Below are 22,962 nucleotides of genomic sequence, written 5' to 3'. Positions count from 1 at the left end.
AAGACAGTGGTGCACATTATCAGGAATTGGGAGAGTCACACAGAAAAAGGTATATCTAGAAACCATTTCTTCTGTAATATTAAAAAGACTAGTACCCTTGTGTAGTGCCTTCTATGTTTCAAAATGCTTTATATGACATCACAACTTCACACTTTCTGCTTTGTGCATTTGACATGGACTGGAGAACTATTCTTTTTAATTTCCATTTGGATGTGGTTAATTCTATGTTCCTCTGAAAGATAAGATAGCTTTGGTCTGAAACGTTCCCTTGTCAAATCCCTTAAAATGGAAGGTAATGAGAGAAAATTTAAAATAAGAATAGAAAATCGTCACCAGTTTCATAAGGACAGTGGGTACGTGGTACTTTATTTTGATGCTATACCTCTAGACAAAAGCATTTGCAGATGGTATTTTTTTTTCCTTTGCAGCTAGAGGTGATTTCAAAATAGATTTGTGCTCTGGAAACAGCTGAAAGCACTGAAAATGTCCATAGAGATGAGAACCGATTCATGCTAACGGAAAGCGAGTGATGACTGTATTTGAAAGGAAAACTTTTACAGTGAAAAAAATTAAACAACCACTAATAAGATATGTATTTCTTTCCTGGGGAAAAGGAAACTATCTTGAAAATGTTAGGCTCAAGTTTTTAAATAAAAAAATAAAAATATCCCCAGTAACACAACCATCAATTCAACATATTATTTTCTATTTCAGTTTTCTTCCCCTGCCATCTTTTCCATTTATGCTTTGTGTCATTACATCATTCTAGTGTTTCTAGCCACCTGTCTGTCATCTACCTACCTGTTTGTCTCACTGTCTTTTGAACACCTACTCATCCCAGGTTTTTTGTTATATAGAGATAATATTTGTTTATATCTTATTTCTTGGCTTTTCTTCCTTCTTGAACTGTAGGAACTATCAATAAGAGGTGGTGTTTATGCATGACCAAGTGCCAAGCATGATTGGTCTACTGTTTATAGACGCCATTGTGCCTAATGCCACCCCAAGTCCTGCTAAGTCAGATTTCATTATTTCTATTTTGTTTCTGCAGAGGTGGAAAGCAGTTCAACAACTTGTTCAATGAAGTACTTTCTACAGTAAGGTTCCTAGTAACCCTGGCACATGAGGAGGCTCGGAATAGAAGGGACGTGGGGAAAGGGGAGGAAGGGTCAAGGATCGCTGTAGGATGTAGATGCTGGTTGAGCAGAGGATGGGCAGTGTCATTAAGGGAGACAAACAATTTATCAGGGGCTCTTGGGAAGTGGTAATAGTAACAGCGTTCACGTTATGGGTGACTATGTGTCTGTGGGGGCAGGCACTGCCCTGTACTTATAACTGATGAGTGAGCGTCATCGTTTAGTTCCCTTAGTGACTCCACGAGGAACATGATGGGTTTGATTGTGGACATGTTGCTCTGGATGTGGCCATGAGATGAGGCAGGGAAAATGCTGAGCATGTAACTGAGGCACAGAAGCAGAGTTTGAGCAAGAACAAAACACATGAGTGATTGGCACAGAGGCTGCAGAGGCCATCTCACAGATTCATGACCAGAAGAGATGCTGATGCCCGTCAGGGAGCAAGAGAATGAAGGAGAGAAGGATAAAAGGAATGCTTGCCGAGCTGTGAGGGGAAGTTTCAGAAGCCAGGCCAAGATAGAAGGAGGTCTGCATTGTCAGCCAGTCAAAAAGGAGGCTCTGAGGAGAGATAGTTCAGATCTAGAATACGAAGCTCATGGCTCTCCAAGAGAGTGATTGTAGAATTGTGGTGGGGACTGAAACTTGACCTCGGGAGGAGAATAATGTGTTCGTGTGGAGAAGAAATAGCATCTTTAGGCATAGGAGTTCCCTTGCTAGGCAAGGCAAGAAAAGAAAGAAGTACAATAAGGTTCAAATGGGGGTGAGGAGAGTGGCCAGGCAGGGTCAGGCGTTTAATTGTCTTGGCCGTCGAGGCTCCAGGTGGTGCTGGTACAAGTGGAATCCCTTTCTGTCTATTTTCCCTGAGTGTAAAAAGTGTCTAAAGTGTATTTCCAGGAAATGGGGGTTGGATAGGGTGGAGTGGGGAATCCTTGGTGGCCAGCAAAAGGAAGTTTCATGGAATTGAAAGCATGGTGTTATCAGGACGCATGAAAAAGAAAGGAGAATGGCTCAATGCTCTTCTTCATTGGATACATCTCTTAATGGGTTTCACGGTCAAATTTATTGTGTAAGTAAGACTGAACTCAAGAGACAGTCTCAAGAAATGTGGTCAGGGTGGGGTGTACAGTTCACAGCTTCCTTAACAGCATTCTCTTTGGATTTAATGGCTTCAAGATAAGACTGAAATTTAAGGAATTATAAAGGAAATCAACAACTATCTGCTGTAATTTGTAGAACATTAAAATGAAATACAAAAACAATCAAATGTCATTCATCTATATGTGGTTGAGAGGACCAACACAACCCTAATACTATCTTCCTTTGCATGGACAAAGAGCCTCCTCCTTCAATTGTTATCTTTGAAAAACTGCCTTACTTTGAACACAGTGAGAGCTGAGGGTCAGTGGCAGTGGCTTCTCTCTGGAGGACAACTCCACATCAAGATGAAAGTTGAAGAGGACCAGGCTCAGGAGAGAAGGCAAGACATAAGTTTAGGGGAGGAACCACCTGGAATATCCCTAAATGTCTGATGCCTAGACCATGCATTGATGACAAGGAAGGGGCTGATACAGAGGGAGAAGAGAGAGAGAAGTAGGAAGAGAGAGGAGAAGCAGAGTATGCTTGACTTGGGGCAGTTGGCCTAATTCCATTGGCCAAGCAGGTCTGCATATCCTAATTTTCATAATTATTTTTAGTAACTCCAAAATACTTGGAGATCGGTGCCTTTACAGTAAGGCTATTGGGATGACTGAAGCAACCATGACCTAAAAAAATGGCAGCATCTTCAGTATAGATGTGCCAGTGGGACTCCAAATGCAGACTAACCCCAGCCATGCTCCATCCAGGGTGAAGGACCGGGGGTAGAATGGCCCTGGTAAGCCTGTCTTGTGTGTGATGGGCAGGCAGCACGTGGCTGTGAGCACCCACCAGCTGGGGAGTTCTCAAGGGCCCCACTGTGAGAAAGAAAGACCAACATGAAGACAGACAGAAAGTTCTGAAGGAAAGAAGGTTGGAGAATAAAAGAAAGAAACAGACTAAAAGAAATAATTAAAACTAAGTTCTGGGGCATCCAAGTAAACACAGCCACTAGGGACACTGGCTATGGGATCTCTGGAAGGTGGGAGCTGGGTTCAGTCTCCAGCACAGATGCCTTCCTTGTCGACCAGGATGACCACTATTAAGAGATTGACTTCAGAGCACCTGGGTGGCTCAGTGGGTTAAGCCTCTGCCTTCAGCTGAGGTCATGATCTCAGGGTCCTGGGATCGAGCCCCACATTGGGCTCTCTGCTCGGCGGGGAGCCTGCTTCCCCCTTTCTCTCTGCCTGCCTCTCTGCCTACTTGTGATCGCTCTTTGTTAAATTAATGAATAAAATCTTTAAAAAAGAGACAGAGAGATTGACTTCTAATCCAACATGGGTTTGAAGAAGTCTCTGATTCTATACATCTTCCAACATGTCTAAAATATGTATGACACTGAAAATACACTTTTTCATTTTTATTTGAAATACTTGCAGGAGTAACTTTCAAAACATGACTTGATGGTACAGTTTTTAACGCTGCCTATGAAAACTTACAAAATTATCTTCGAGAAAAATAATAACTACTTAAGAAATAATACAAAGCTTTAAGAAAACATACCTCCCTAGTTGAAAGCTAACGCACCCTGTTCTCAAGGAAGACTATATAGGGCCCACGTTTTGGAACAATATCTAGAGTCTTAAAAATTGTCTCTCATACTCCCTGGGAAGAATTGCCTTACTAGGAATGCTTCCTACTTTGTAAGAGAAGTTAGAGCAATCCATGTTGAATAATGGTGGAGGGTACCCACTCTGACCTTGCCTCTTCACACATTGTCTTTAAAAAGTTTAAATCAACCCTTGAAAACAAATTGAAAACAAAGCTAGAGGGTTTTCCTCTAGGCATCTGAAAGACTGACAATCATTTTTCATCCCTTCAATCTAAGTGAAGTCTCATGGAAATGGTTAGAGCAGCAAAATATGTTCTCTAATTTGATATTCATAAAAATATAAAGTGGCACATTAAGACTTTTTGTGGACTCCACCACCAACTTAAAAAATGGATACTTTAAAATTGCCCTGAAGTTACATGCCAAATGTGTTTGAAATTTATTTTATTTGTCATAAATATTCATTTGAATTAAAGCCTTCAATATGTCAAGGAACATATTGTAATTTTTTAAACCAGGAGAAACAAAGAGTTACTATTTATGCCGTTATAAAAGTTTTTCTTTTTTCTTTCTTTTTTTATTTCCCAAAGCCTTGGGTCTCAGGTTTATGAATTACAGAAGAGTAAGAAATCTTGGGTATTTGGAAAAATAGAAATCCCAGGAGTGAAGTGTGTCAGATTGTCGCTGCAGCAGGAAATCTAGTGGCTGTCACAGGCTGCACAAAGTTACAGATGTCTGCGCCTGTCTAACGTTTGACAAATGCTCTCAACACACCTGACCTGGGAGCCAACAGGCAAAACCACCTTCCAAAAAAGGAACAAACACATACTAAAATAAAATATACTTTCATCAAGCCTAAATATAGTTCTACATAAGCCATCCTTGTTGGAGAAATCTAGCTTTATACACCGTAATAAAAAATGTATTTAAGATGAAATAAACACCTTAATTCATGCTCATCTTGAGACATACATACCAAGGTTTAAATGCTTAAAAACAAGGCAATAAAGACATTTTTATGGTTGATAACAAACTACAAATTTGTCTGGGGAAAAAAATCATTAAATGTTTGACAAAAGAGCCGTGATAAGACATGAAGAACACGGTATTCACTGTCTAAAGAACCGGAGGGGGAAATACAGCTTGTCCCCGATCCCACACTTTCAACTATGTGTGCTATGATTACAGTTATAAACAATGGCTACTGTGTCAGCACAGAGAAAACAAACAATAGGTCTTTTTCCGAAAGTATCTGTAGGAAGAACATACAAACGAGTCCACAAGGGAGCTGAAATAATCCTTGTATTCTTTGTAAAAATAATACTTAAAGATTCATTTGCAAGAATGTTGGTATTCTTTTCCACTGGGCGTCTTATTTTCCTTCATTCACTATAGAGTTTTTCCCAACTTGCACCTGGTTTGACCAGCCGTCAGCTGGCTCCCGAGGATTCTCCCCGTGTTGTTCCCTCCACCCCCCAGAGACTGTGTCGACAGCTGCAGAACTGTGCTCTCTTTAGTTATAAAAGCAAGCTTGTGACATCCTTTGCTTGATTCAGTTAAAAACTGAATTAATTGAAATCAATTCAACAAATACTCCCTCAGTGCTTACTGCGTGGACGGCACTGCTGGTTTGGGAGGGGAGACTGAGAGAGAGGCGTGAGCCATAGTCTTCAAGAAGCTTACAGTCTACGTTGGGGTACAAGACGAGGGTAACGCAGGCAGGGCAAAGGGTGTATTTCATAAGAGACAGTGATGAGGTGTCGCGTTAGTGTAGAGAAAAGAGATGGATGGAAATGTTGTCAAATAAGAGGTTCCCTGAGAACAGTCTTGAAGCACAGAGGGTTTTAGAGTTAGAGGGTGGGAATGGGGAGAAGGTGGCATTCTACTGATGGACAGAGTGGAACAAAGTGTGAAGGATGGTCCACAAACAAGGCAAAGTACCTGGCTAAGAAGAGCAGGGATACAAGTGAAGCTAGAACCCCAGGGTCTCACGGCTGAAGGACAGGCACATGCCATCCTAGAGCTAAGGGAAACCTTCTGAAGGACCTATGTGGGGGCCTTTGCTCAAGAGAAGAGACAGCTCAGGCTAGAGAGGGGCACTGACCGCATGGAAGACGGCTGGGTGGAGGGGATCAGTGCAGTCTGGACTGGGAGGCAGGGATCTGAGCGGAACACTAGCCCTGGGCAAGGCGATGAGCATGGGGGTGGGGGGACACCCCACAGAGGGTGATGAGGCAGAACTGAGAGATGTGGAGGTCAGAGAAAGGCGGAAAGTCAGATGACACCTAGGTGAAGCTGGGAAGGGTCTTTTAGAGAAATCTGGTGCAGATGGAGGGAATTTGATCTGGAGCATTCGAAGAGACAATGATGCATTTGTTTACTATAGCGTTTGCAGTACGAGTGTCCATCTGGGTGGAAGAGTTGAGGAAAAGATGCTCATAGTTTATGTCATTCTTCTGAACTAAGGGTTAACTAATCATGCCTTTTCTAACTTGAGTTCAAGTAACATTTTTTACAAGCCATTGAAATAATAATATGTAAGTGATATTTTAATGTCAATATTCTAATATGTGTGAAATAAGGGATTTCTGATTTGGGCTGTTTCAGGAGCACAGAAAACATTGCTAAGCGGTCGTTTGGGTGAAAATCTTCACAAGGGAGAGCAGCACTGGAGCGTTGACTGAACACACTCGTGTTGGCCTTTGTGGGCTTCATTAGCCAAAGACAAAATAAGATGGGAATCATCAGGGAAAGAAGAGTCAGTTGGTTTTGACTTTGTCTTTTGGGCAGGCTAACGGGACAGATGAACGGATTTAACACAAGAGAAAGCACCTTAAGCTTTTGCCCCGTTCTAGGCTGGGCCTCGCCATGGATTTCGCTGAGGTTCTGTAGTGAGGGGTTAGTTTGTTCTCATTAACTTTTGTTCTTAATGTTTTTGACCTTTGAAGTCTGACTAGAAGAAAAGTAGAAAATGGATCATTTTTACCTTCTCTAAGGAAAGAAATTCAGATTTCATAAGAAAGCACATGCCTTCCAGGTCCCCTGTGCAGCCATGCAGGGCCTTTAGACAATTTTCAGACATATTTAACCTTCAGAATTACTTCAGTGCATTGGGCTCTTTGCTTAAGAGCCTAAGTGCCCTCCTGGGAGGCCTGTCGGAGCACTGGAGTCTAATGCAAGTCGTTGCATCAACCAGATTGTTCCTTAATCTGTATTTTAGCTTTAGAAAACTTAGATTCAAACATTTGGCTCAAGGCAGACCATTGCTGACAGGCCCCATCTTTAAATGATTGTGCTTTTGAGGAACCAACATACTTGCGGATGTTTGGGGACTTTGAGTTTCATTGAAGAATACTTACACCTTTCCTTTGAAATTCTATTTATATTATTTTTAGGCAAGTTTTCTGACTCCTAATAGGCTACTCATGAGTTATTGCTGGTAAGGTTTATAGATTAAAACCTTTCCGGGTGGTCAGCAATGAGCTATTTTTCCTCATTTGCCTATTATTGAGAAGGGAAAACCAATTTAATGCAATCTGGACACAGTTACATTATTAAGACCTGCACTTTAAACCTACTTCTTCCGAGGACGGTTGACCTTGCCTACTTGCAGTTGTCTTTCTTTTTTTGGATTCTGTTCCTTCTACTTTTATCGATAGATTCTACTGCTTTTGTGCTATTACCAGATATAACTCACAAAAACAAGCGACAGGCCACCTGGGAGTTTGACCATGCAAGCATTAACGAGCGTGTCAAGTGTGACCAGTGTGTCAGCATTTACGTAAACTGGGGGCCATGAATGCCAGCCCTTGTCCATCACTGGCATTGGGCGAGTGGTACTGGAAGCAGCTGACTGTTGATGCTGATGGTTTGGTGCCTGCATTTAAATACATTTTTAAAAAGATTTTATTTATGTATGTTGCAGAAGAGAGAGAGTGAGAGCATGAGCAGGAGGGAGCAGCAGAGGGAGAGGGAGAAGCATGTTCCCTGCTGAGCAGGAAGCCCCATATGGGGTTTGATCCCAAGACCCCAGGGTCATGACTGGAGTCGAAGGCAGATGCTTCACCAACTGAGCCACTCAGGCACCCCAAAATACATTTTCACAAAACTCATTTGTATCTCTTCCCCAAGAAACCAACATGGAGTTAGCTCGAGGGTGGGCTACCACGCCCAACTTTCTGAAAGAAAGTGAAATGGAGCATGTTGTTGCATGTGAAAGGGACCATGGGAGAGATGAGCCATCTGTAAGCTGAGTGTTGATGGAAGCACTTGCTACAATAAGTGATTGTCAAGGTCATTCAGTCTTTAAAGGTAGCAGATAATAAATGTGCAGGGCACAAAGTATCTAGTTTGTTTCTGTTCTTTTTGAGTACAGTATGTAATAAATGCCCAGGCAGTGGGCATATAGATCCTTTTTCTATGGATCTATAAAGGGATTCTTAAATCACTGTGTTAACAAACTGGCTAACAGTTCACCCACAGAATTGAGTTTCCTAAAACCAGAAGTCATCATGACGGCTGTTAGGTATTTGTGAGTAAACCTCTTATGGGTTCATTTCATGCCTGATTCCTCTTCAACAAAATTATGTTAGACATAGAACTTAGTAGCACAGATGATGCTTTCTTTGATCATACAAAGGGGGGGGGGTTATACACGAATTATAAATCTCCAATTTAGTTGCTTTTGGCAGAATGTTTTGTACAGTATTATTCCACTTCACCATATTTGACATTTAAAAAAAATTACCCCACCCCATATTTTGTTAGGCCAAAAGGGAATGGTCTCTACTATTTCAAAGGAAAGTATGTTGATTGCTTCCAAGAAAACAGAAATGTAGAAGATGTTTTTCAAGTTCTAGTATGCGTTCCTTAATTGTTCTTAGTAAATATCTATAAGTGAATAGCATTTGGAAAGGTCCTATGCCTCGACCTTGCTATATATAAAAAAATTCTTTCGCTACTACCAAATGATATCTAGATGGACAACAACAACTGTGTTTTGAAGGAACAACATACAAGGGCTTGCAACTACTGAGAAAATTTTGGTGCAGACTGTATCATAAAAATGAAACTAGACAAAGCAGGGGAAGGCCCACCCGTAGAAAATGGGGAGAGGCTGCCCTTTAGAACCACAGATTCAAAAACATTTTGCATTTCCAAGCCAGAGAGAGGACCTCTGGGTTCCCAGCCCAATCACTTGGTATGGGCCCTGTTTCCTAGGAATAGTCTTTCAGACTGGAGTATTAGTGCTCCCTGCTAAGTGCAGAGCCCAACAAGGGGCTCAAACCCAGAATCCCCAGATCATGACCTGAGCTGAAATCAAGAGTCGGATGCTTAACCAGCTAAGCCACCCAGACGCCCTGGCATCAGGTCAGAATTTTATCAAGGTCACATCTAGGAGAGTACATCAATATTCTACAGCAGCTTTCGGGGCTGAAATACAGATTCCTGGATTCAGAGTTATTAACCAGTCATTTCGATCGGGTACAGGTTTAGCATCAGCTGTCATCAAAACAACCGATGCAGGACCAAGTCAATTCAACATTGACCAAGCATTTGGTAAGTGCCTACTGTGTACAAGTCCAAGAAGGTAATAATTTGGGAGAAACTTTCCTACACAAAGAATGGCTGATATGGGGCTTATCCCATTAGGATATTGTATTAGGAAACAAGCCAGGTCTGTGCTTGCAGACAGATCACAAAACTCTTTAGGAAAAGATTTGGTATAAATGCATGAAACACCAAACTAGCCGCGAAATGACAACTGGGAGTTTTGTTTTTGCCCAAGGAGCACCAGTATATGATCTGGTGTTTAGAAAGGCAGTTCCTGTGGTAGCGGGCATGTGTACTAACAAAGACAGGAACGTGGAGTCTCAGGGAACCCACTTGCCCAGTCAGAAGCGAGATGAAGCGAGACGGTGAGAGTCTGAACTCAGGCAGAGGCCGTGGAAGGAGAGCCCGAGGAAGACTGAGTGAATTGACTGGATGTGGCTGGTGACAAGAGGATGGCATCCATGATGGCTCTGGAGTTCTGGCAGGGGTGGCAAAATGACCAATTTATTCATAAATATTGGGCATGTGACAAACAGGAGGAAACAGACAATGAATTCTATTTTTGGCCATAGTGGGTCTTAGGGGTCTAAAAGGCAGTTGAAAACATCAGTTGGTATTCAGGAGAGAGCAGGATTTTACAAAATAGACCCAGGATCCTCTGACCTGGAAGTAAGGGGATGGAAGTGCCCGGGAGAGTGTGGGGCTCAGCCACTCCAGACTGGGATGGGTGGGGGGGGGGCAAGTCTGAGAACGCAAGTGAGGAGAAAAGGATCAAAGAGGAGAATGTCGGGATCTGATGCCCACCCGTAACCAACAAAGTCATCATTCTGGGTGCACTGCGCATGGGCAGAGGACTGAGGCTGATTAGATGCTAGCTGTCTGGGCCAGTCAGGAGCTGGACAGAATGGTGCTTCTGGGGGTGGGCTTGGGAGGGGGGCAGAGTGGTGGTTACTGAAGTGAATTCCATCAAACTAAGTTGGAATAAGGGAACGTCTTTTTTGAGTCCATGAGATGGGGCTGGGGTGCAGAAGGGATTTGTCCTGAGCAGTCGTCTGAGATGTGTACCTGCTCCCACTGGGCCGGAAGGCACAACAGATTCCAAGTGAGGGGTGCTGGGACCGGACCAGTGGGACCGAGGACCCAAAATCTCAGCAAGGATATGAGGCAGAGAAGATCCGCTTGGGGCACAAGTAGAGAAAACAGGTCTCTAGACCTGCACTGGCTCCATGAAGGAGAACTTGGAGGGAAATCAGAGAGGGGAGAAAACGGGATATTGCTTTCTCACTGCAGCTCTAGTCCCCACCTAGCCCACGTCCCTGGACAGTGGGGGGCTGTGGGGACATGGATGGCAGGGGGGCTATGTTGGCCCAGGGTTCTGGAATCAACCCCTGGGGCTCCATTCTGAGAAGAAGAGAGTAGATCCAAAAGCCTGCCGGAGAAGCGGCTACACCACGAAATCTGTGGGCTAGCTAGCCCATCAGGAAGGCTCTCGAGGACTGTCGGACATGGGTAGTGCCAGGGCCTACAAGCCACCGTGGAGTGAGTGTGAGCAGAATGGCCCGGTCACCATTTGAGGAAGACTTGCTACTGTCTACGCTGGGCTGAAGCAGAGAAAGGTGGGGAGTGGGGCCTTTCCCCCTGCCCGGGGGAGGCAGGGTCACTTCCTAGGCCTTAGAATAGGGGTGAATGAGCTAAGAAGTAAGATGGAACAAACCAGGGCAGTAGCTTAAACCTCACTGTGGCAAAATTATCTCCCCGGATTGACTGGAAGTGTCCTGACTGGACCTGGTGGGTCGGTGTGGGGCTCGGAATCAGGAAATTGATCGAGATCCAGAAAAAGAAAAAGAGTGTTTCAGTTCGTATTCCCGCTTTGTGACTGCAAGCCTCGTTTCCGTTACGGCCGCGCCTACGCTGAGGTGGTTGGTTGGCATTTTACGGGATCGGTTAGGTGGGGCTGGGCTGAGGGTCTGGTTATCCCCTTCAGGATCCTATCGAGGGGCGATGAAAAGATGACGAACCTGTAACCAGGCCACCAGTTTTACGCCGTGGGTATCCCATTTGTTCTCTTGCTTATGAAATTTTTTTAATCACCTAAAAATTGGTTAATATCTTTGCAGTGGAAGGTACTGATTATTAAAGCAACAGCATTTAACATCATTAAGCTCAGTTCATTTGAAAAATCTAGATTTTGTGGACAACTGGGAACTATCCGGGGGCTTTACTCAGGCTGCACGTGAGACTCGAGCCTCACATATCCTCTTAAGATGTCCCTAAGTTACAGGAGTTGGGTGGGTTGTTTTATAACAAGGTCCCTCGGATCTTTCTGTGTTAGTTTCATTTTCTAGTACAATCCAGGCTTATTCTGGCCGGTTGTTCCCATGTACTGTTTTCAGTAAAAAATCGAGGGTGACAACCCCAAGTAAACCCGATCGCTCCTTTCTCTTCCTCTCTCCACTCCCCACAGGGCTGCCAATGGGGACGGAGGGCCTCTCCCACCATCCCTGGGTGTTGATAGCAGTGTTCGGCTGCCTTTGGACCACACATGCTAGGTTAACTCCTTTTTTGTTTTTTGGTTTCAGCTCTCCCAGCCTTTCAGGTACCAGGCCGGGAAACAAATCTTGAGTGATCTGGCCTAATTTGCACTGTTTGTCCCGTTTCCATGTGCCCACCAAGACTCCAATGGAGCCAAATCGTTCCCTTCTTATCTTTCCCATACACTGGTGCACTTGTTTGCGAAGCCCGTGGCACTGTCTTTTCCAGGGACGGTCAGCTTTCTCTCCCTCCTCGCACGGCGGGTGCCTTCACATACGTTTCTTTCCAGCAGCGCCCTAAGTCCGGCGAGGCTGTGTTCCCTGACCTTGCGGATCTCTCTGGTCCGGTGCTGGAGGAGAGCGGGATAGGTGAGGCTCTGAACTAACTAGTCCAGGTCTGATGGCTCTTTTAAGGAATTCAAACAAAGGTTTTTGTTTTTGTTTTTTCCCTGTAAGAGTGGTTTCAGAACTCCCTCCATTTGCACCACTTAAAGCAATTGGAAACGCCAGACCTGGGGTGGCCAATGGGAATGAGCCACGCGTACGCGTGTGTGCTGCACACGCACACACACGCACCCTTCTTCCTGTTTAGGTACCCCAAGCTCTTTGCAATTATAATGAAATATAATATTAAACGATTGTAGCATTATTTAGGCACTACTCTTTTCGAACAGTTTTTATTATAACTGGAAGCTCTGAATTTCACCATAATTTGTCAACGCATCGGGGATAGTTCTATTGAGTTAGCACTGAGGCATACGCGGAGACTCGGTATAACCTGTAGCATTAGCGAAACAATTTATGTACAGGACTTACTAGACACTTAAATGGACCTAAATTGAATAAGAGATGTTACTTTAAAATTTCCAATTACTCTACGTTCCATTATCTATGAGTACTGCATATTAGCACCAGGGTAAATTTCTTAAGAATCTGCGTGCAAAGAGCTAAATTTGCACATTGATTTTTGTCTTTTGTCTGCAGTTTAAGGCTAATTTAAAAGGATGGTGAGGAGATTCTATTTTCAACTGGCTGAAGTTCAGTAAGAATATAATAAAACACTGTTATAGCAAACTCTTTCACAGTGAAATTTTGGCAAAGCTAAATCTAATTCCTTTCAATGTGCTCCAACACAGCCAAAATACTGTTCTAGTGAGCGAGACACCCATTAGAGTGACAAGCTTCCTACAGTACAAGGATTTTTCCATATTTTATTTCAAAGCAAATCAGCACTTCATTGCGAATTAAGAAGACAAAAAGGAAATATTTTATAATAAAATCAATAAAGCCATAGTTTCATTACAGCTATATTTTTATGATAAGCTTGCATTTTCCTAATTTCAGAAGCATATTTGATCACTTTAGACATAAGAAATTACTTCATTTAATTATTTCTGCAGTGAAAGCTTTGTAATTCTTTATAAAGCCTACTGATTAGCTTAAAAGTCCTAATGAAAAGAGTGACCGTATAACAGATCTCTTTGGGTACAAGTCAAGAACAGAAACCCTAAAAGGTGTTTCTTTTACTTTGTTTTCTTTAAACCTCACTGCTCCACACCCCAACACACCCACCCCCAGCCAGGGTGACCTTTAAGTCTCCGGCTTCCCATTGATGGAAAAGCTGACAGGAGGTGCTGGAGGGGCACAGGTGAGGCTCTTAAAATCAGGACCATCAGACATCTCTGTATGCTTTGTGTTTCAGTCCCTGCTCATCTTCCTAAAACACTGGGCTTTGTCACATCACGTCCCTACAGGTGGCCTTTGGCTTCCGATTGTTTTCAGGATAAAGTTCTTCAGGCCAAAGCAGTGCGGTTCTGCCCTTACTGGCCTGGTGCCAGTTCCCTGCACACCCACAGAGCACCTCCCCACTCCTGTCCTCTGCTCAAGACGGAACCCCTCCCAGAGCCACTGTCCTCTCAGTGTCCCCTCAGCATACCAGGGAGATTTTTGCCTTCTCACTCTCTTAGATCATTTTCCTGATCTCAGATGCCTCCATCCTCATTCACTCGTTCTTCCCTCCTTCAACTAGTGTTTCTTGGTCACGCAGGACTGACCAGCCCCATGGTTTCATGGCTACACCTTCCAGACTACTCAAATCCTGCCATTCCTCAAGCTGTGTTTCCTCCACAAGCTTCCTTACCTAAGAAAGGCCGCCAGAACCTCTCCCTCCTCCAGACTCACAGCACCCAGCTTATCGACCACTCTCCTCACCCTTAGCAAAGTGGAGTCCCTGTTAGGACTTGAGTCAAACCATCCAACGAGAGTGCGCTCGGCAAATTACCATGTGTGTGGCCTCCAACAGATCAATGAAGACCTACAAGTTTCGGTTTCCCTATCAATAAAGTAGGAGAACGCTCACATCACCATTTTACTTGGGAAGACGAAATGAGATAATGCAGGTGGAAGTCCACATTTACGTAGGGAGTTTTCATTCACATCCATGCCAGGGCTTAAATGTGCATTTTCTTAATTTTGTTAATTAAATACTTGGAGATTCTTCTTTCCAATAAAGCCTGCTGGATGCAAAAGCGACCCACATTGAGATCAGGCACCACATTAAACAGCAAGAGTCTCTTTTTGAATATATCATGACTCTAGACATTGTTTCAGCAGCAGAGGAACTAGCGGGGATTGTCATTGTGGTCGAAGACAGTAAGTGTCATCAGCAGTCTTACTTGGATTGATTTTGTAGATGAGAACATTCCAGAGACCATCCTTGCATTGTGCTTTAACTGAGAAGCAGAATAAAGTAAAACCAGCTACTAATTTAAGCAAAGCCTAAACTATTGGGATTTCTTTAGTCACTTTCATCCATCAGCTGAATTTCTGAACGTGAATATTCAGAAATAGGTGAAAGCCACGATTTCCCTCGTGGGTGGGAAGCAGTGGGCTCTCTAGAGAAGCCTAAGTGGGCCCTAAAGCTACTTCACCAGTGAGCAGGGGAATACAATGGGCCTAGAAAAGTCCATCACTTTCAACTGAAACTATGAGGGGAATTAAGTAGGTTAAGCCCTTAGAACGTTCCTAGGTAACTTATTTGAGTTGAAACGAACCTTACCTAAGGGTAGGAAAGCTGTTAAGGATCGGAAGTGATTAGGGGCTTTGTCTAAGACCCCGTCCAAAAGGGAGGAGTGTCAAGAACAAGGTTGCTCTGAGCGGCAGGCCGGGGCACCCTGGGTCCCCATTCAGGGCTATCTCCCTGATCAGCAACACGATACACGGCAGCGCCTCCCTGGGCCTCACCAGGGAGGTAGAACTCAGGTGACAGTGGTGTGTGCGGTAGTTTTCTTCGTGAGTTCACAACGCGTTTATAGGAACTGAGCGGTTAGTGGGGAGAAAACAAATGGACACTGCAAGTTCCCGACTCTGGAAACACTGCCGTCCGGTTGGCAAAGCAGTGACCCTATGTCTGTGATAGCAAGGGTGGGCTGCAGGTGTGTGTCCATTTTTTTGCCACCCCGGGCAAATCGACTGTCCCCACACATGTGGATACACTCACAGAGCTGGGTCCTTGGTGGCGGCTGAGGACGGGCAGGGGGAGGACAGCTGGCATGAGACGCAGAGGCTGGGAACAAGTTCACAGTGTTCGTCTCTAGGCACCCACAGAATAATGGAGAATTGGTTCTTTCATCTCTGGCCCCTGCTCAGCTTTTCATTGCCCCTGAACCTCTGCTGTCCCCAAGTGGCCGTCCGGATCACCGAGGTGGCCGTGGAGATGCTGTGTGGGGAGGTAAAGGTTTGCTAATGCTTACTGGTTACCGAGGTTGTACTGCATACTCTATCTCACCCCGAGTTTACCAAACAGCCCGCAGTGTGGTGGTCCCCACAGGGCTGGATGTGGTCAGTCTGACTCGGTTTCAAATCCCTGCACCGGCATCTCCCAGTAATGCGGGCGGGATCTCTCAGCCCAGCACCCATGAGCTCAGCGTCCCTGAGCCCCAGCCCAGCATCCATGAGCTCAGTATCCCTGAGCCCCGATCTCTCCTGCACAGGCACTGGCCCAGATGACTAAATGGTTTCGTGCTGCTTTGACTTTTGGGGAAGGCTGCAAAGCTAAGTAGAGACACAGACTTTGAGCTGGCATATCTGGGCCACAACCAGGCTCTGTCATTTGCGATCTCAGTGCCCTTTGTGTAACTGTTGTAAGTGCCTGAGCCCTAACTTTCAAGTCTGTAAAATGGGAATTAAGTGAGGATTAAGAAGTGCACCTGTCCTGGTGAGCAACGGGTGACGGACAGAATTTCCAGATCACTGTATTATACACGCAGAACGAGTATGACGTTGTGTGTTAACTAACTGGAATTAAAATAAAACTTAAGAGAGGAAAACAAATATACAAGATGAGAATTCAGATACCGTCAGGCAAGGCACACACAGCCTCTGGTGTGTGACCATGAAGTGGTCAGTCCACGAGCAGCAGCGCTTATTGTCAATAATTTATGGATAATCTTTGAGAAAAGAAAAGTAAAATCTGTTTTTCTGCATGACACCAACCTAGGAAGCAGCCCTTTGGCCTCTGCGTATGCTTGGACAACCAAATAAGTTCCTTACAAGAGAGTAAGGGACTAAACCACTTCATGTGACCGTGCAGAAACCTTCCCATAAACTCAGTGCAACTATGTAGCAGAATTCTCATGATCTATCTATTATATCCACATAACAACTGGCATGAATTCATTACCCCGTATGGGAGTATAATAGTAAATAATGTTATTGCCGGTACTACGAGTTACAAAATCTTGTAAGGGATTCATGATATTTTCATGAATATTCTTGTTGATAAACCCCAAGCATCATGTTCCCCCAATGGAAAGAAGCGTTTATCTTTATGAGCTTCTCATTTTTCAGAAAGTACCACGAGCTGCTCGTTTTCAGAAAGTACCAATCGGGGGGCACCTGGGTGGCTCAGTGGTTAAGCCTCTGCCTTCAGCTCAGGTCATGATCTCAGGGTCCTGGGATCGAGTCCCGCATCGGGCTCTCTGCTCTGCAGGGAGCCTGCTTCCTCCTCTCTCTCTCTCTCTCTCTGCTTGCCTGTCTGCCCACTTGTGATCTCTCTCTGTCAGATAAATAAAAAATAAATAAATAAATAAATAAAATAAAAAAAAAAAAAGAAAGTACCAATCGGGCGAGTGACTCACTTATAACTTTCCATCGGGGAAGTGAATATGCCCAGGAAATGGGCAGCAAAACTTAATCTTGAGCAAAAAAGGGATCAACCCCTTAATCAGAGATGCGGGCTGGATGGGAGAACAGGTGAAGATTAAGGGCAAACAGAATGAAGACAAGAATTATGTATGGCTTGGGAAGGAGTCCAACGATCGGAGCCAACACCCCTGTGATACAAGTGGTGTCAGAATCAATGTCACCTGCAGACAGACCTCCTGAAGCCGGTAGAGCCACGGCATGACTTGAGCCAGTAGCTCAGCTCAGCAAGCATGTGCTCAATGTTCATGAGCATTTCACGAGGGCTGTGACCCATGCCAGGTCATGGCCCCTGTCTGTGTAGCCTCGGGCAAGTAGCTCACTTGTCCAGGCTTCAGAATTTCATCTGTACATAGATAGGCTAGAACTAGACGGCGTTTCATGGCTTACACTTTGGATATTGCTAAGATAGTTATAAAGAACTTTCGGAGATTGTCCTGTGCCTCCAGGGAGCTGGCCACAAGCACAGGGCATGCAAGGACAGCCAACCCTGTAAGATTCTCCTAAAAGGAACACTCGATGACCAAGGTGGCTCCCAGGTCACTTGCGGGTGCACCCAGGTCACCATTCCTTCAGAATGGCTTAGCAAGGGGTCAGTGTTAAAGAGGGTAAAGACGGAATTGCCACCCTGCGAGCCTCTTTCCTTTCAGTCGCTCCTTTTGTCTCTCCTTTTGTTCCCTAGCAGGGGTCCTGTGGATTCCCCTCACCTTCCAGATAAAGCACATAAACAAAGAATAACAAGTTATCGATGCAATCCAAGCTGTAAAGCTTTTACCATAAAACATCTTTCCATTTCTAAAAAAAAAAACCTACAGTTTAAAACTTGAAAAGAAATTAAAAAAAAAAGAAAAAACCTTAAGGTATTTTATTGAGTCCCAAGTGGTAAGTCTCCATGACTTTTTTCAGCAAACTGAAAATTCAATTCGTAACAAATGAAAAGTAAAAACTTTAATTCTATAAGAACAGAAGGAATTCAGCCTTTTTAAAGAAAAAGCTCTATCAACCCAAGTAGGAATTGTCAGATGTAATTTTATGAAAATTTGCTTGTAATACATGAATGTTTTATGTCTGAGTGGCAACCCGAAGCAATGAGTTCCACAAAATCATCCATGACACAGAAAGCTGAAACTGTCGTGTCTGAATCCTCCTTTTCTCTTTTGTGTCTGTGGAGTGGATGTGGGGAAGATGAAAAAGCTGGGCATTTGGTCATTATGGGACTGACCCAGGGAGCCTGGAGATGCAGCCCATCCTATCAGTGCACAAACTTTTATTAATTTGCCTACCAGTAAAGATTAAGTTTGCTTGCATGTGACCGAAAACCCTACATAATATTGGCTCAGCCGAGACAGACACTTACTCTTTCTCGCGTCAGTCAAAGTCGCGAAGGAAACAACATGGCTGGGAAGGAGTCTGAGAGTTCCACAAAGCAACAGGAGGACTGGACTTCTACTTTTGTATTTAAGTGCTTGCATGTATTTTCTATCTCAAGATTGCTTCATAGACAAAAATGGCTGCTGGAGCTTCACCCTTCCCAACTGAATTCTGGGCTTGGGAAGGACAAGAGATCTGCCCTCCCCAGCTGAAGGCCACACACTTCCCCTCTGCCAGTGGCCATAAGTTAGTCAACACGACCAACTTTAGGAGTAGTTATGAATCCTGTCTTGCTACTTAGAGCAGTGGTCTGAACAAAGTAGCAGTTTGGTTATTAAGGAATAAGGAAGAATTGATGTTTGTAGCATCAGGCAGCCGCTGCCTCAGTGTGTGCTTAACATGAGAGACAGGCTGGACGTTGCACAGGATGCTGCTCCCATTCTGTCTTCCTTTTCACTCTTGTTCCTCCTGGCCAGGCCCCTTCTGCTCTCCATCTACTTTTTCTGTCTTCCGGAACATTCTCACATGCATGCTCCCTGCTCTGTCTTGCACCTGCAGTCGGCCATCTTGGAAGCGCCAGGTGGAGAACAAGATGGAGCAGCCGGGAGCCTCCGTTGAACGAGGGCTCCAGCGGGGGAGACGAGCCCCGGCCCAGCCACGGTGCGTGGGCAAGAGCTGTGGAGAGGTGCACAAGGCGTGCAAGCGCCTGAGAGGAACCTGAGCCAGCTCGAGTGTTCCCCAGACTCTTCTGATTGGGAGAACATAGTCGCACCTCTCCCTCCCCCCCCAAATCCCTTTTCTCATTCTTTCTCAGTGCTCCTCTACTCCCACTGTCCAGTTGCTCAGAAGTCCCTCAGCCGTCTGTGCACTGGCCTCCGACCCCTCTGCTCTGCCGTGACTTCTCTCTCCGAGGCCACACGTTCTCCAAGATGCCGCAGCCGGAGCCCTTCCCCAGGCTGGGTCTTCCTGTCCTTCCCTCTCTGTGGATTCCTCATAGTGTCCGGATCCTGGTTTAGGAAACGCTCTGCTGCAGGCTTCTCTGACTGGGGCCTGTCTGCTCTCCGTGCTCTGGCCTTCGAGGTCACCCTCCGGCTCATCTCCCCGCCTCTCCCTCTCCCGACAGGTGCTCTTGGACAGAACTGTCCTCACCACGGGATTCGGGTTGGTAATTTATCCAGCTTACCACTGTCCCTGGCTGGCTTCGCACGGATGCTCCCAAGTCTCTCTCCTTCCCCCCCTGCGCCCTGACCATCCGTGCAATGACCCGACGCTCGGATATGACGGTGACGCCTGGGGGGGCGCCCAGCAAGTGCCGCGGGCTCTGCCGATCATCTCCTGCAGTGTCCGTGGGCCTCCTGGGTTTCGCCTCCTGCTCTTGGTCCTGGCAGCGGGGTCGCCTTCAGGCCTGTCCACCTGACTCCAGCCCCAGCGCCCCAGCACAGCGGCCACTGTCTCTGGCCCCAAGCACAGAGGTGATTATGAGTCAATGGCAACTTTTGCCTGCGGCATCAGCCAGGATTCTGGGTGTGATCTCAGACCCGCTCTGCTACGCCTCCGCCCCTCCTCTCTCTGGTCGCTCCTGGGCCACGGGCCGCTGCAAACCCATTGCTTCTGTTCAAAGCCTTGACTCGTGCTATTCCACAGCCTAGGTTGTGCTTTTCCCACCCGCCTGGCTTTTCAAGTCTGAGTGAATTTTTTTTTTTTTTTAAGAATTTATTTATTTGACAGAGAGAGATCACAAGTAGGCAGAGAGGCAGGCAGAGAGAGAGGGAAGCAGGTTCCCTGCTGAGCAGAGAGCCCCATGCGGGGCTCGATCCCAGAACCCTGAGATCATGACCTGAGCCGAAGGCAGCGGCTTAACCCACTGAGCCACCCAGGCGCCCCCTGAGTGAAATGTTTTATGAAAACGTTCCTCATCTCTAAAACCAGGCTCCGATGTCATTTCATTGGCATCTGTCTATGGCCCTTGTACAGCTTATCTCCTGAACGTGACTGCCATCTCCTTAAAGACGGGAATTTGGCCTGGATTTCTGCCCCTCTTCCTGTTTTCCTCCCTTCTTTCTTCCTTCCCTTTCCTTCCTTCCTTCCTTCCTTCCTTCCTCCTCTTTCTTCCCATTTCCAGCACTTAACAGAGCCTCTTCCTGGACAGGTGTTCAGGAAACATTTGCTAAATGAATAAACAAATGATAATCAAGAGAAAGGGAGTCAAGGACCTGGACAGGCCGGTGTATTACCTGCTCAGGTGAACACAGAGAATCTTCCTTTGTTCTCTATTCATGGGGAAAAGTGTCTCTTAAGGAATAGGACAGTTTTACCTCTTGTCACTTAGCCTGGATAGTGCACAACTTTCCTCGATGTACCTGGAACTGCTAGAGGACCAGGGGCTTGTGTGTGCTTTTCCCGCCCGTCCTCTGTGGCCGATTACAGTCCTGGCCACCGGAGGAGTGAAGATGAGGTGCGCGCCTGTGTGCGGACAGACAAACCGAAGAAGCCCACGGGGAGGGAAAACAAGATGGAGCGTTTCACATTCCGTAATCACTCAACTCAGGTACTTGCATTTCGCTATTTCTCTGAGTAAGCTTATTTGGACTTGGAAGTCAAAATCCCTAAATTATGTAAACACCCAGGAATCACAGAAGAGACTTTTTACCTGGGCTTTGCTTAGAACTGAAACGTTAAATCAGGAAGGATTCTACTCTCTGAGACTGGAAATTCAAAATGGAAAAGGCCAATTTATCTTCTGATCCTTTCTGACCCAGAAGCAAAATGTTGGCTTATAATTGCCAAGTGCTGAGCTCCCTCGATGGGAATGCTACCTGAGGAAGCAGAGCTATTCCTTCTCTTCTGATGGATGTCACTCAGATCCCGGCTGGCGTAGTACTCCATTATGTTGTGCTCACGTGCTGTGTGACACCCAACCTCTCCCAGGCCCCACTGTGGACCCCAGGAACTGTATTTGCAGCAGCTAGTGCTTTCATGCACCCCTTGGGCTTCCAGAGAAATCCACTTTAATGTTCCATCAAAAATAATTGTTGCCCACAATTCCTCAGGGGCGGTAGCTCCAAAAGCAGCTGGGTGGGGGCGCTCAGAACCACTTTCTGTGGCCTTCTTAGGTCTCTCCCCACCAAACCAAGTCAGAGAAGTATAGAATCTAATTAAGAATTCTGCGCTTGCTCTGCAAATACAGTTTCAAGAGAATCGCCTTAGCCCCTTCCAACCAGATGGCCTCCCCTGAGGGAACTGGCAGGGGACATTGTTACCCTGGCTTTCAAATGAACTCTCTTTTCCCCAGCCTGTCAGATCAAACCCAAAGGGCAGGTCTTCAAAGAGTAGGTTCCAGAGAAAAATACTACTGTAGTGCCCCTTCTTCTCAACAAACAGACATCAGCAACGAATTCAGAGGATTGAGTTCTGGATTAGGAAACAGGATGAGAGACTGGGACAATTCACCTAGTGAAGATTAAGAAAGGGGGAAATGAGCAGCTTTCAATTATACAAGTATGTGATGGGCAGATCTGGGTTGAGTTTTAGCTCTGCTACGAATTAGCTATACTTTGGACAAACATTTTCATCTCTCTGGGTTTTCATTTGCCTATGTATAAAAGGGTAAACACAAGACATCTGACTTATGTTCGCTGTGAGGATTAAAGGAGGTGACTGAAGTAAAGGTAGGTGCCCCAAGTGACAGCAGCACCATTAGCCAGAGTGACTGTCATGGAGACAGCGTTCAGCTATTTTCCACTTGGAGTGAGAACTGATTAGGAAACTGACACACTGTCATGACAGGTGTAAGTTGAATACATGAAATCATTTCAACTGACGAACTTGGAGTCTATGCTTCTCCTGAATGGTCCCTAAAATAGAACCCTTTCCATGAGTTAGCCGTGGCTTCCGTGTGGCTCTACAGGAAGGCAATGAGGTAGACTGGTTGGTATGCCATAGAAGTGCCTGTGATCCTAGGACAAGGCACTGAGAGCTGGAAATTGTATGAGTCAAACTCACTTCGCTGTTCCCTGTCCAGACTGGATGGCAACACGCCCTCCAAGCAAGCAGGAAAGGAAATTTCACACAAGAGATCACCTCCGGGTCAACAGCATTGTTTGGGAAAAGAACTGCGGACGGCTGTGTGCTCCTGAGTCATGCATTCTCTTACAAAGGGTAGTGAGAGAACTACTTGGTAACTTTGGGTTTTTTTGCCTCGTCATAAATGTTCAGTTAGCAGCTGCTCACGGGAACCCATGCCAGCCTTTCTGAATTTAAATTTCTTTACCGTCGGGAGCCCAGAGTAATGCCTGAAGATCGGGGAAGAACTAGACACCACCACTCTACAATTTTAAACCAGGAACTCACGAAGTGCTGGTCAAGTGTGGGCGGGAACTGCTGCTTTGGGAACCTCCAGACACCCACTAAGGTACTTTTCTGCTTTTCAGTGTAGAAAGAGGGACCTTAAAAGTATTTTGTATAAAAAGGGAAGCAGCCGCTT

The 22,962-nt window shown here is 45.5% G+C and overlaps 1 protein-coding gene across 5 annotated transcripts in view; it reads right to left on the bottom strand.

Moving 5' to 3' along the window:
- The window catches only part of PACRG (parkin coregulated), a 568,744-nt gene that overhangs the window by 125,035 nt on the left and 420,747 nt on the right, over positions 1-22,962 (bottom strand). The window contains exon 5 of one of the 5 annotated variants that reach the window (XM_047733480.1): positions 2,290-2,315. The exons of the other annotated variants lie outside the window; for them this stretch is intronic. Within the exon in view, the coding sequence (XP_047589436.1) occupies positions 2,305-2,315 (11 nt within the window). The 3' untranslated portion in view covers positions 2,290-2,304. Of the gene's footprint in view, positions 1-2,289; positions 2,316-22,962 lie in introns of those variants that run through there. 5 annotated transcript variants of the gene reach the window in all.

Source organism: Lutra lutra, chromosome 6, assembly GCF_902655055.1.
Source record: "Lutra lutra chromosome 6, mLutLut1.2, whole genome shotgun sequence".
Taxonomy (NCBI): domain Eukaryota; kingdom Metazoa; phylum Chordata; class Mammalia; order Carnivora; family Mustelidae; genus Lutra; species Lutra lutra.
Note: the sequence above shows the minus strand (reverse complement) of the source record. Positions and strands in the feature narration are given on the sequence as shown.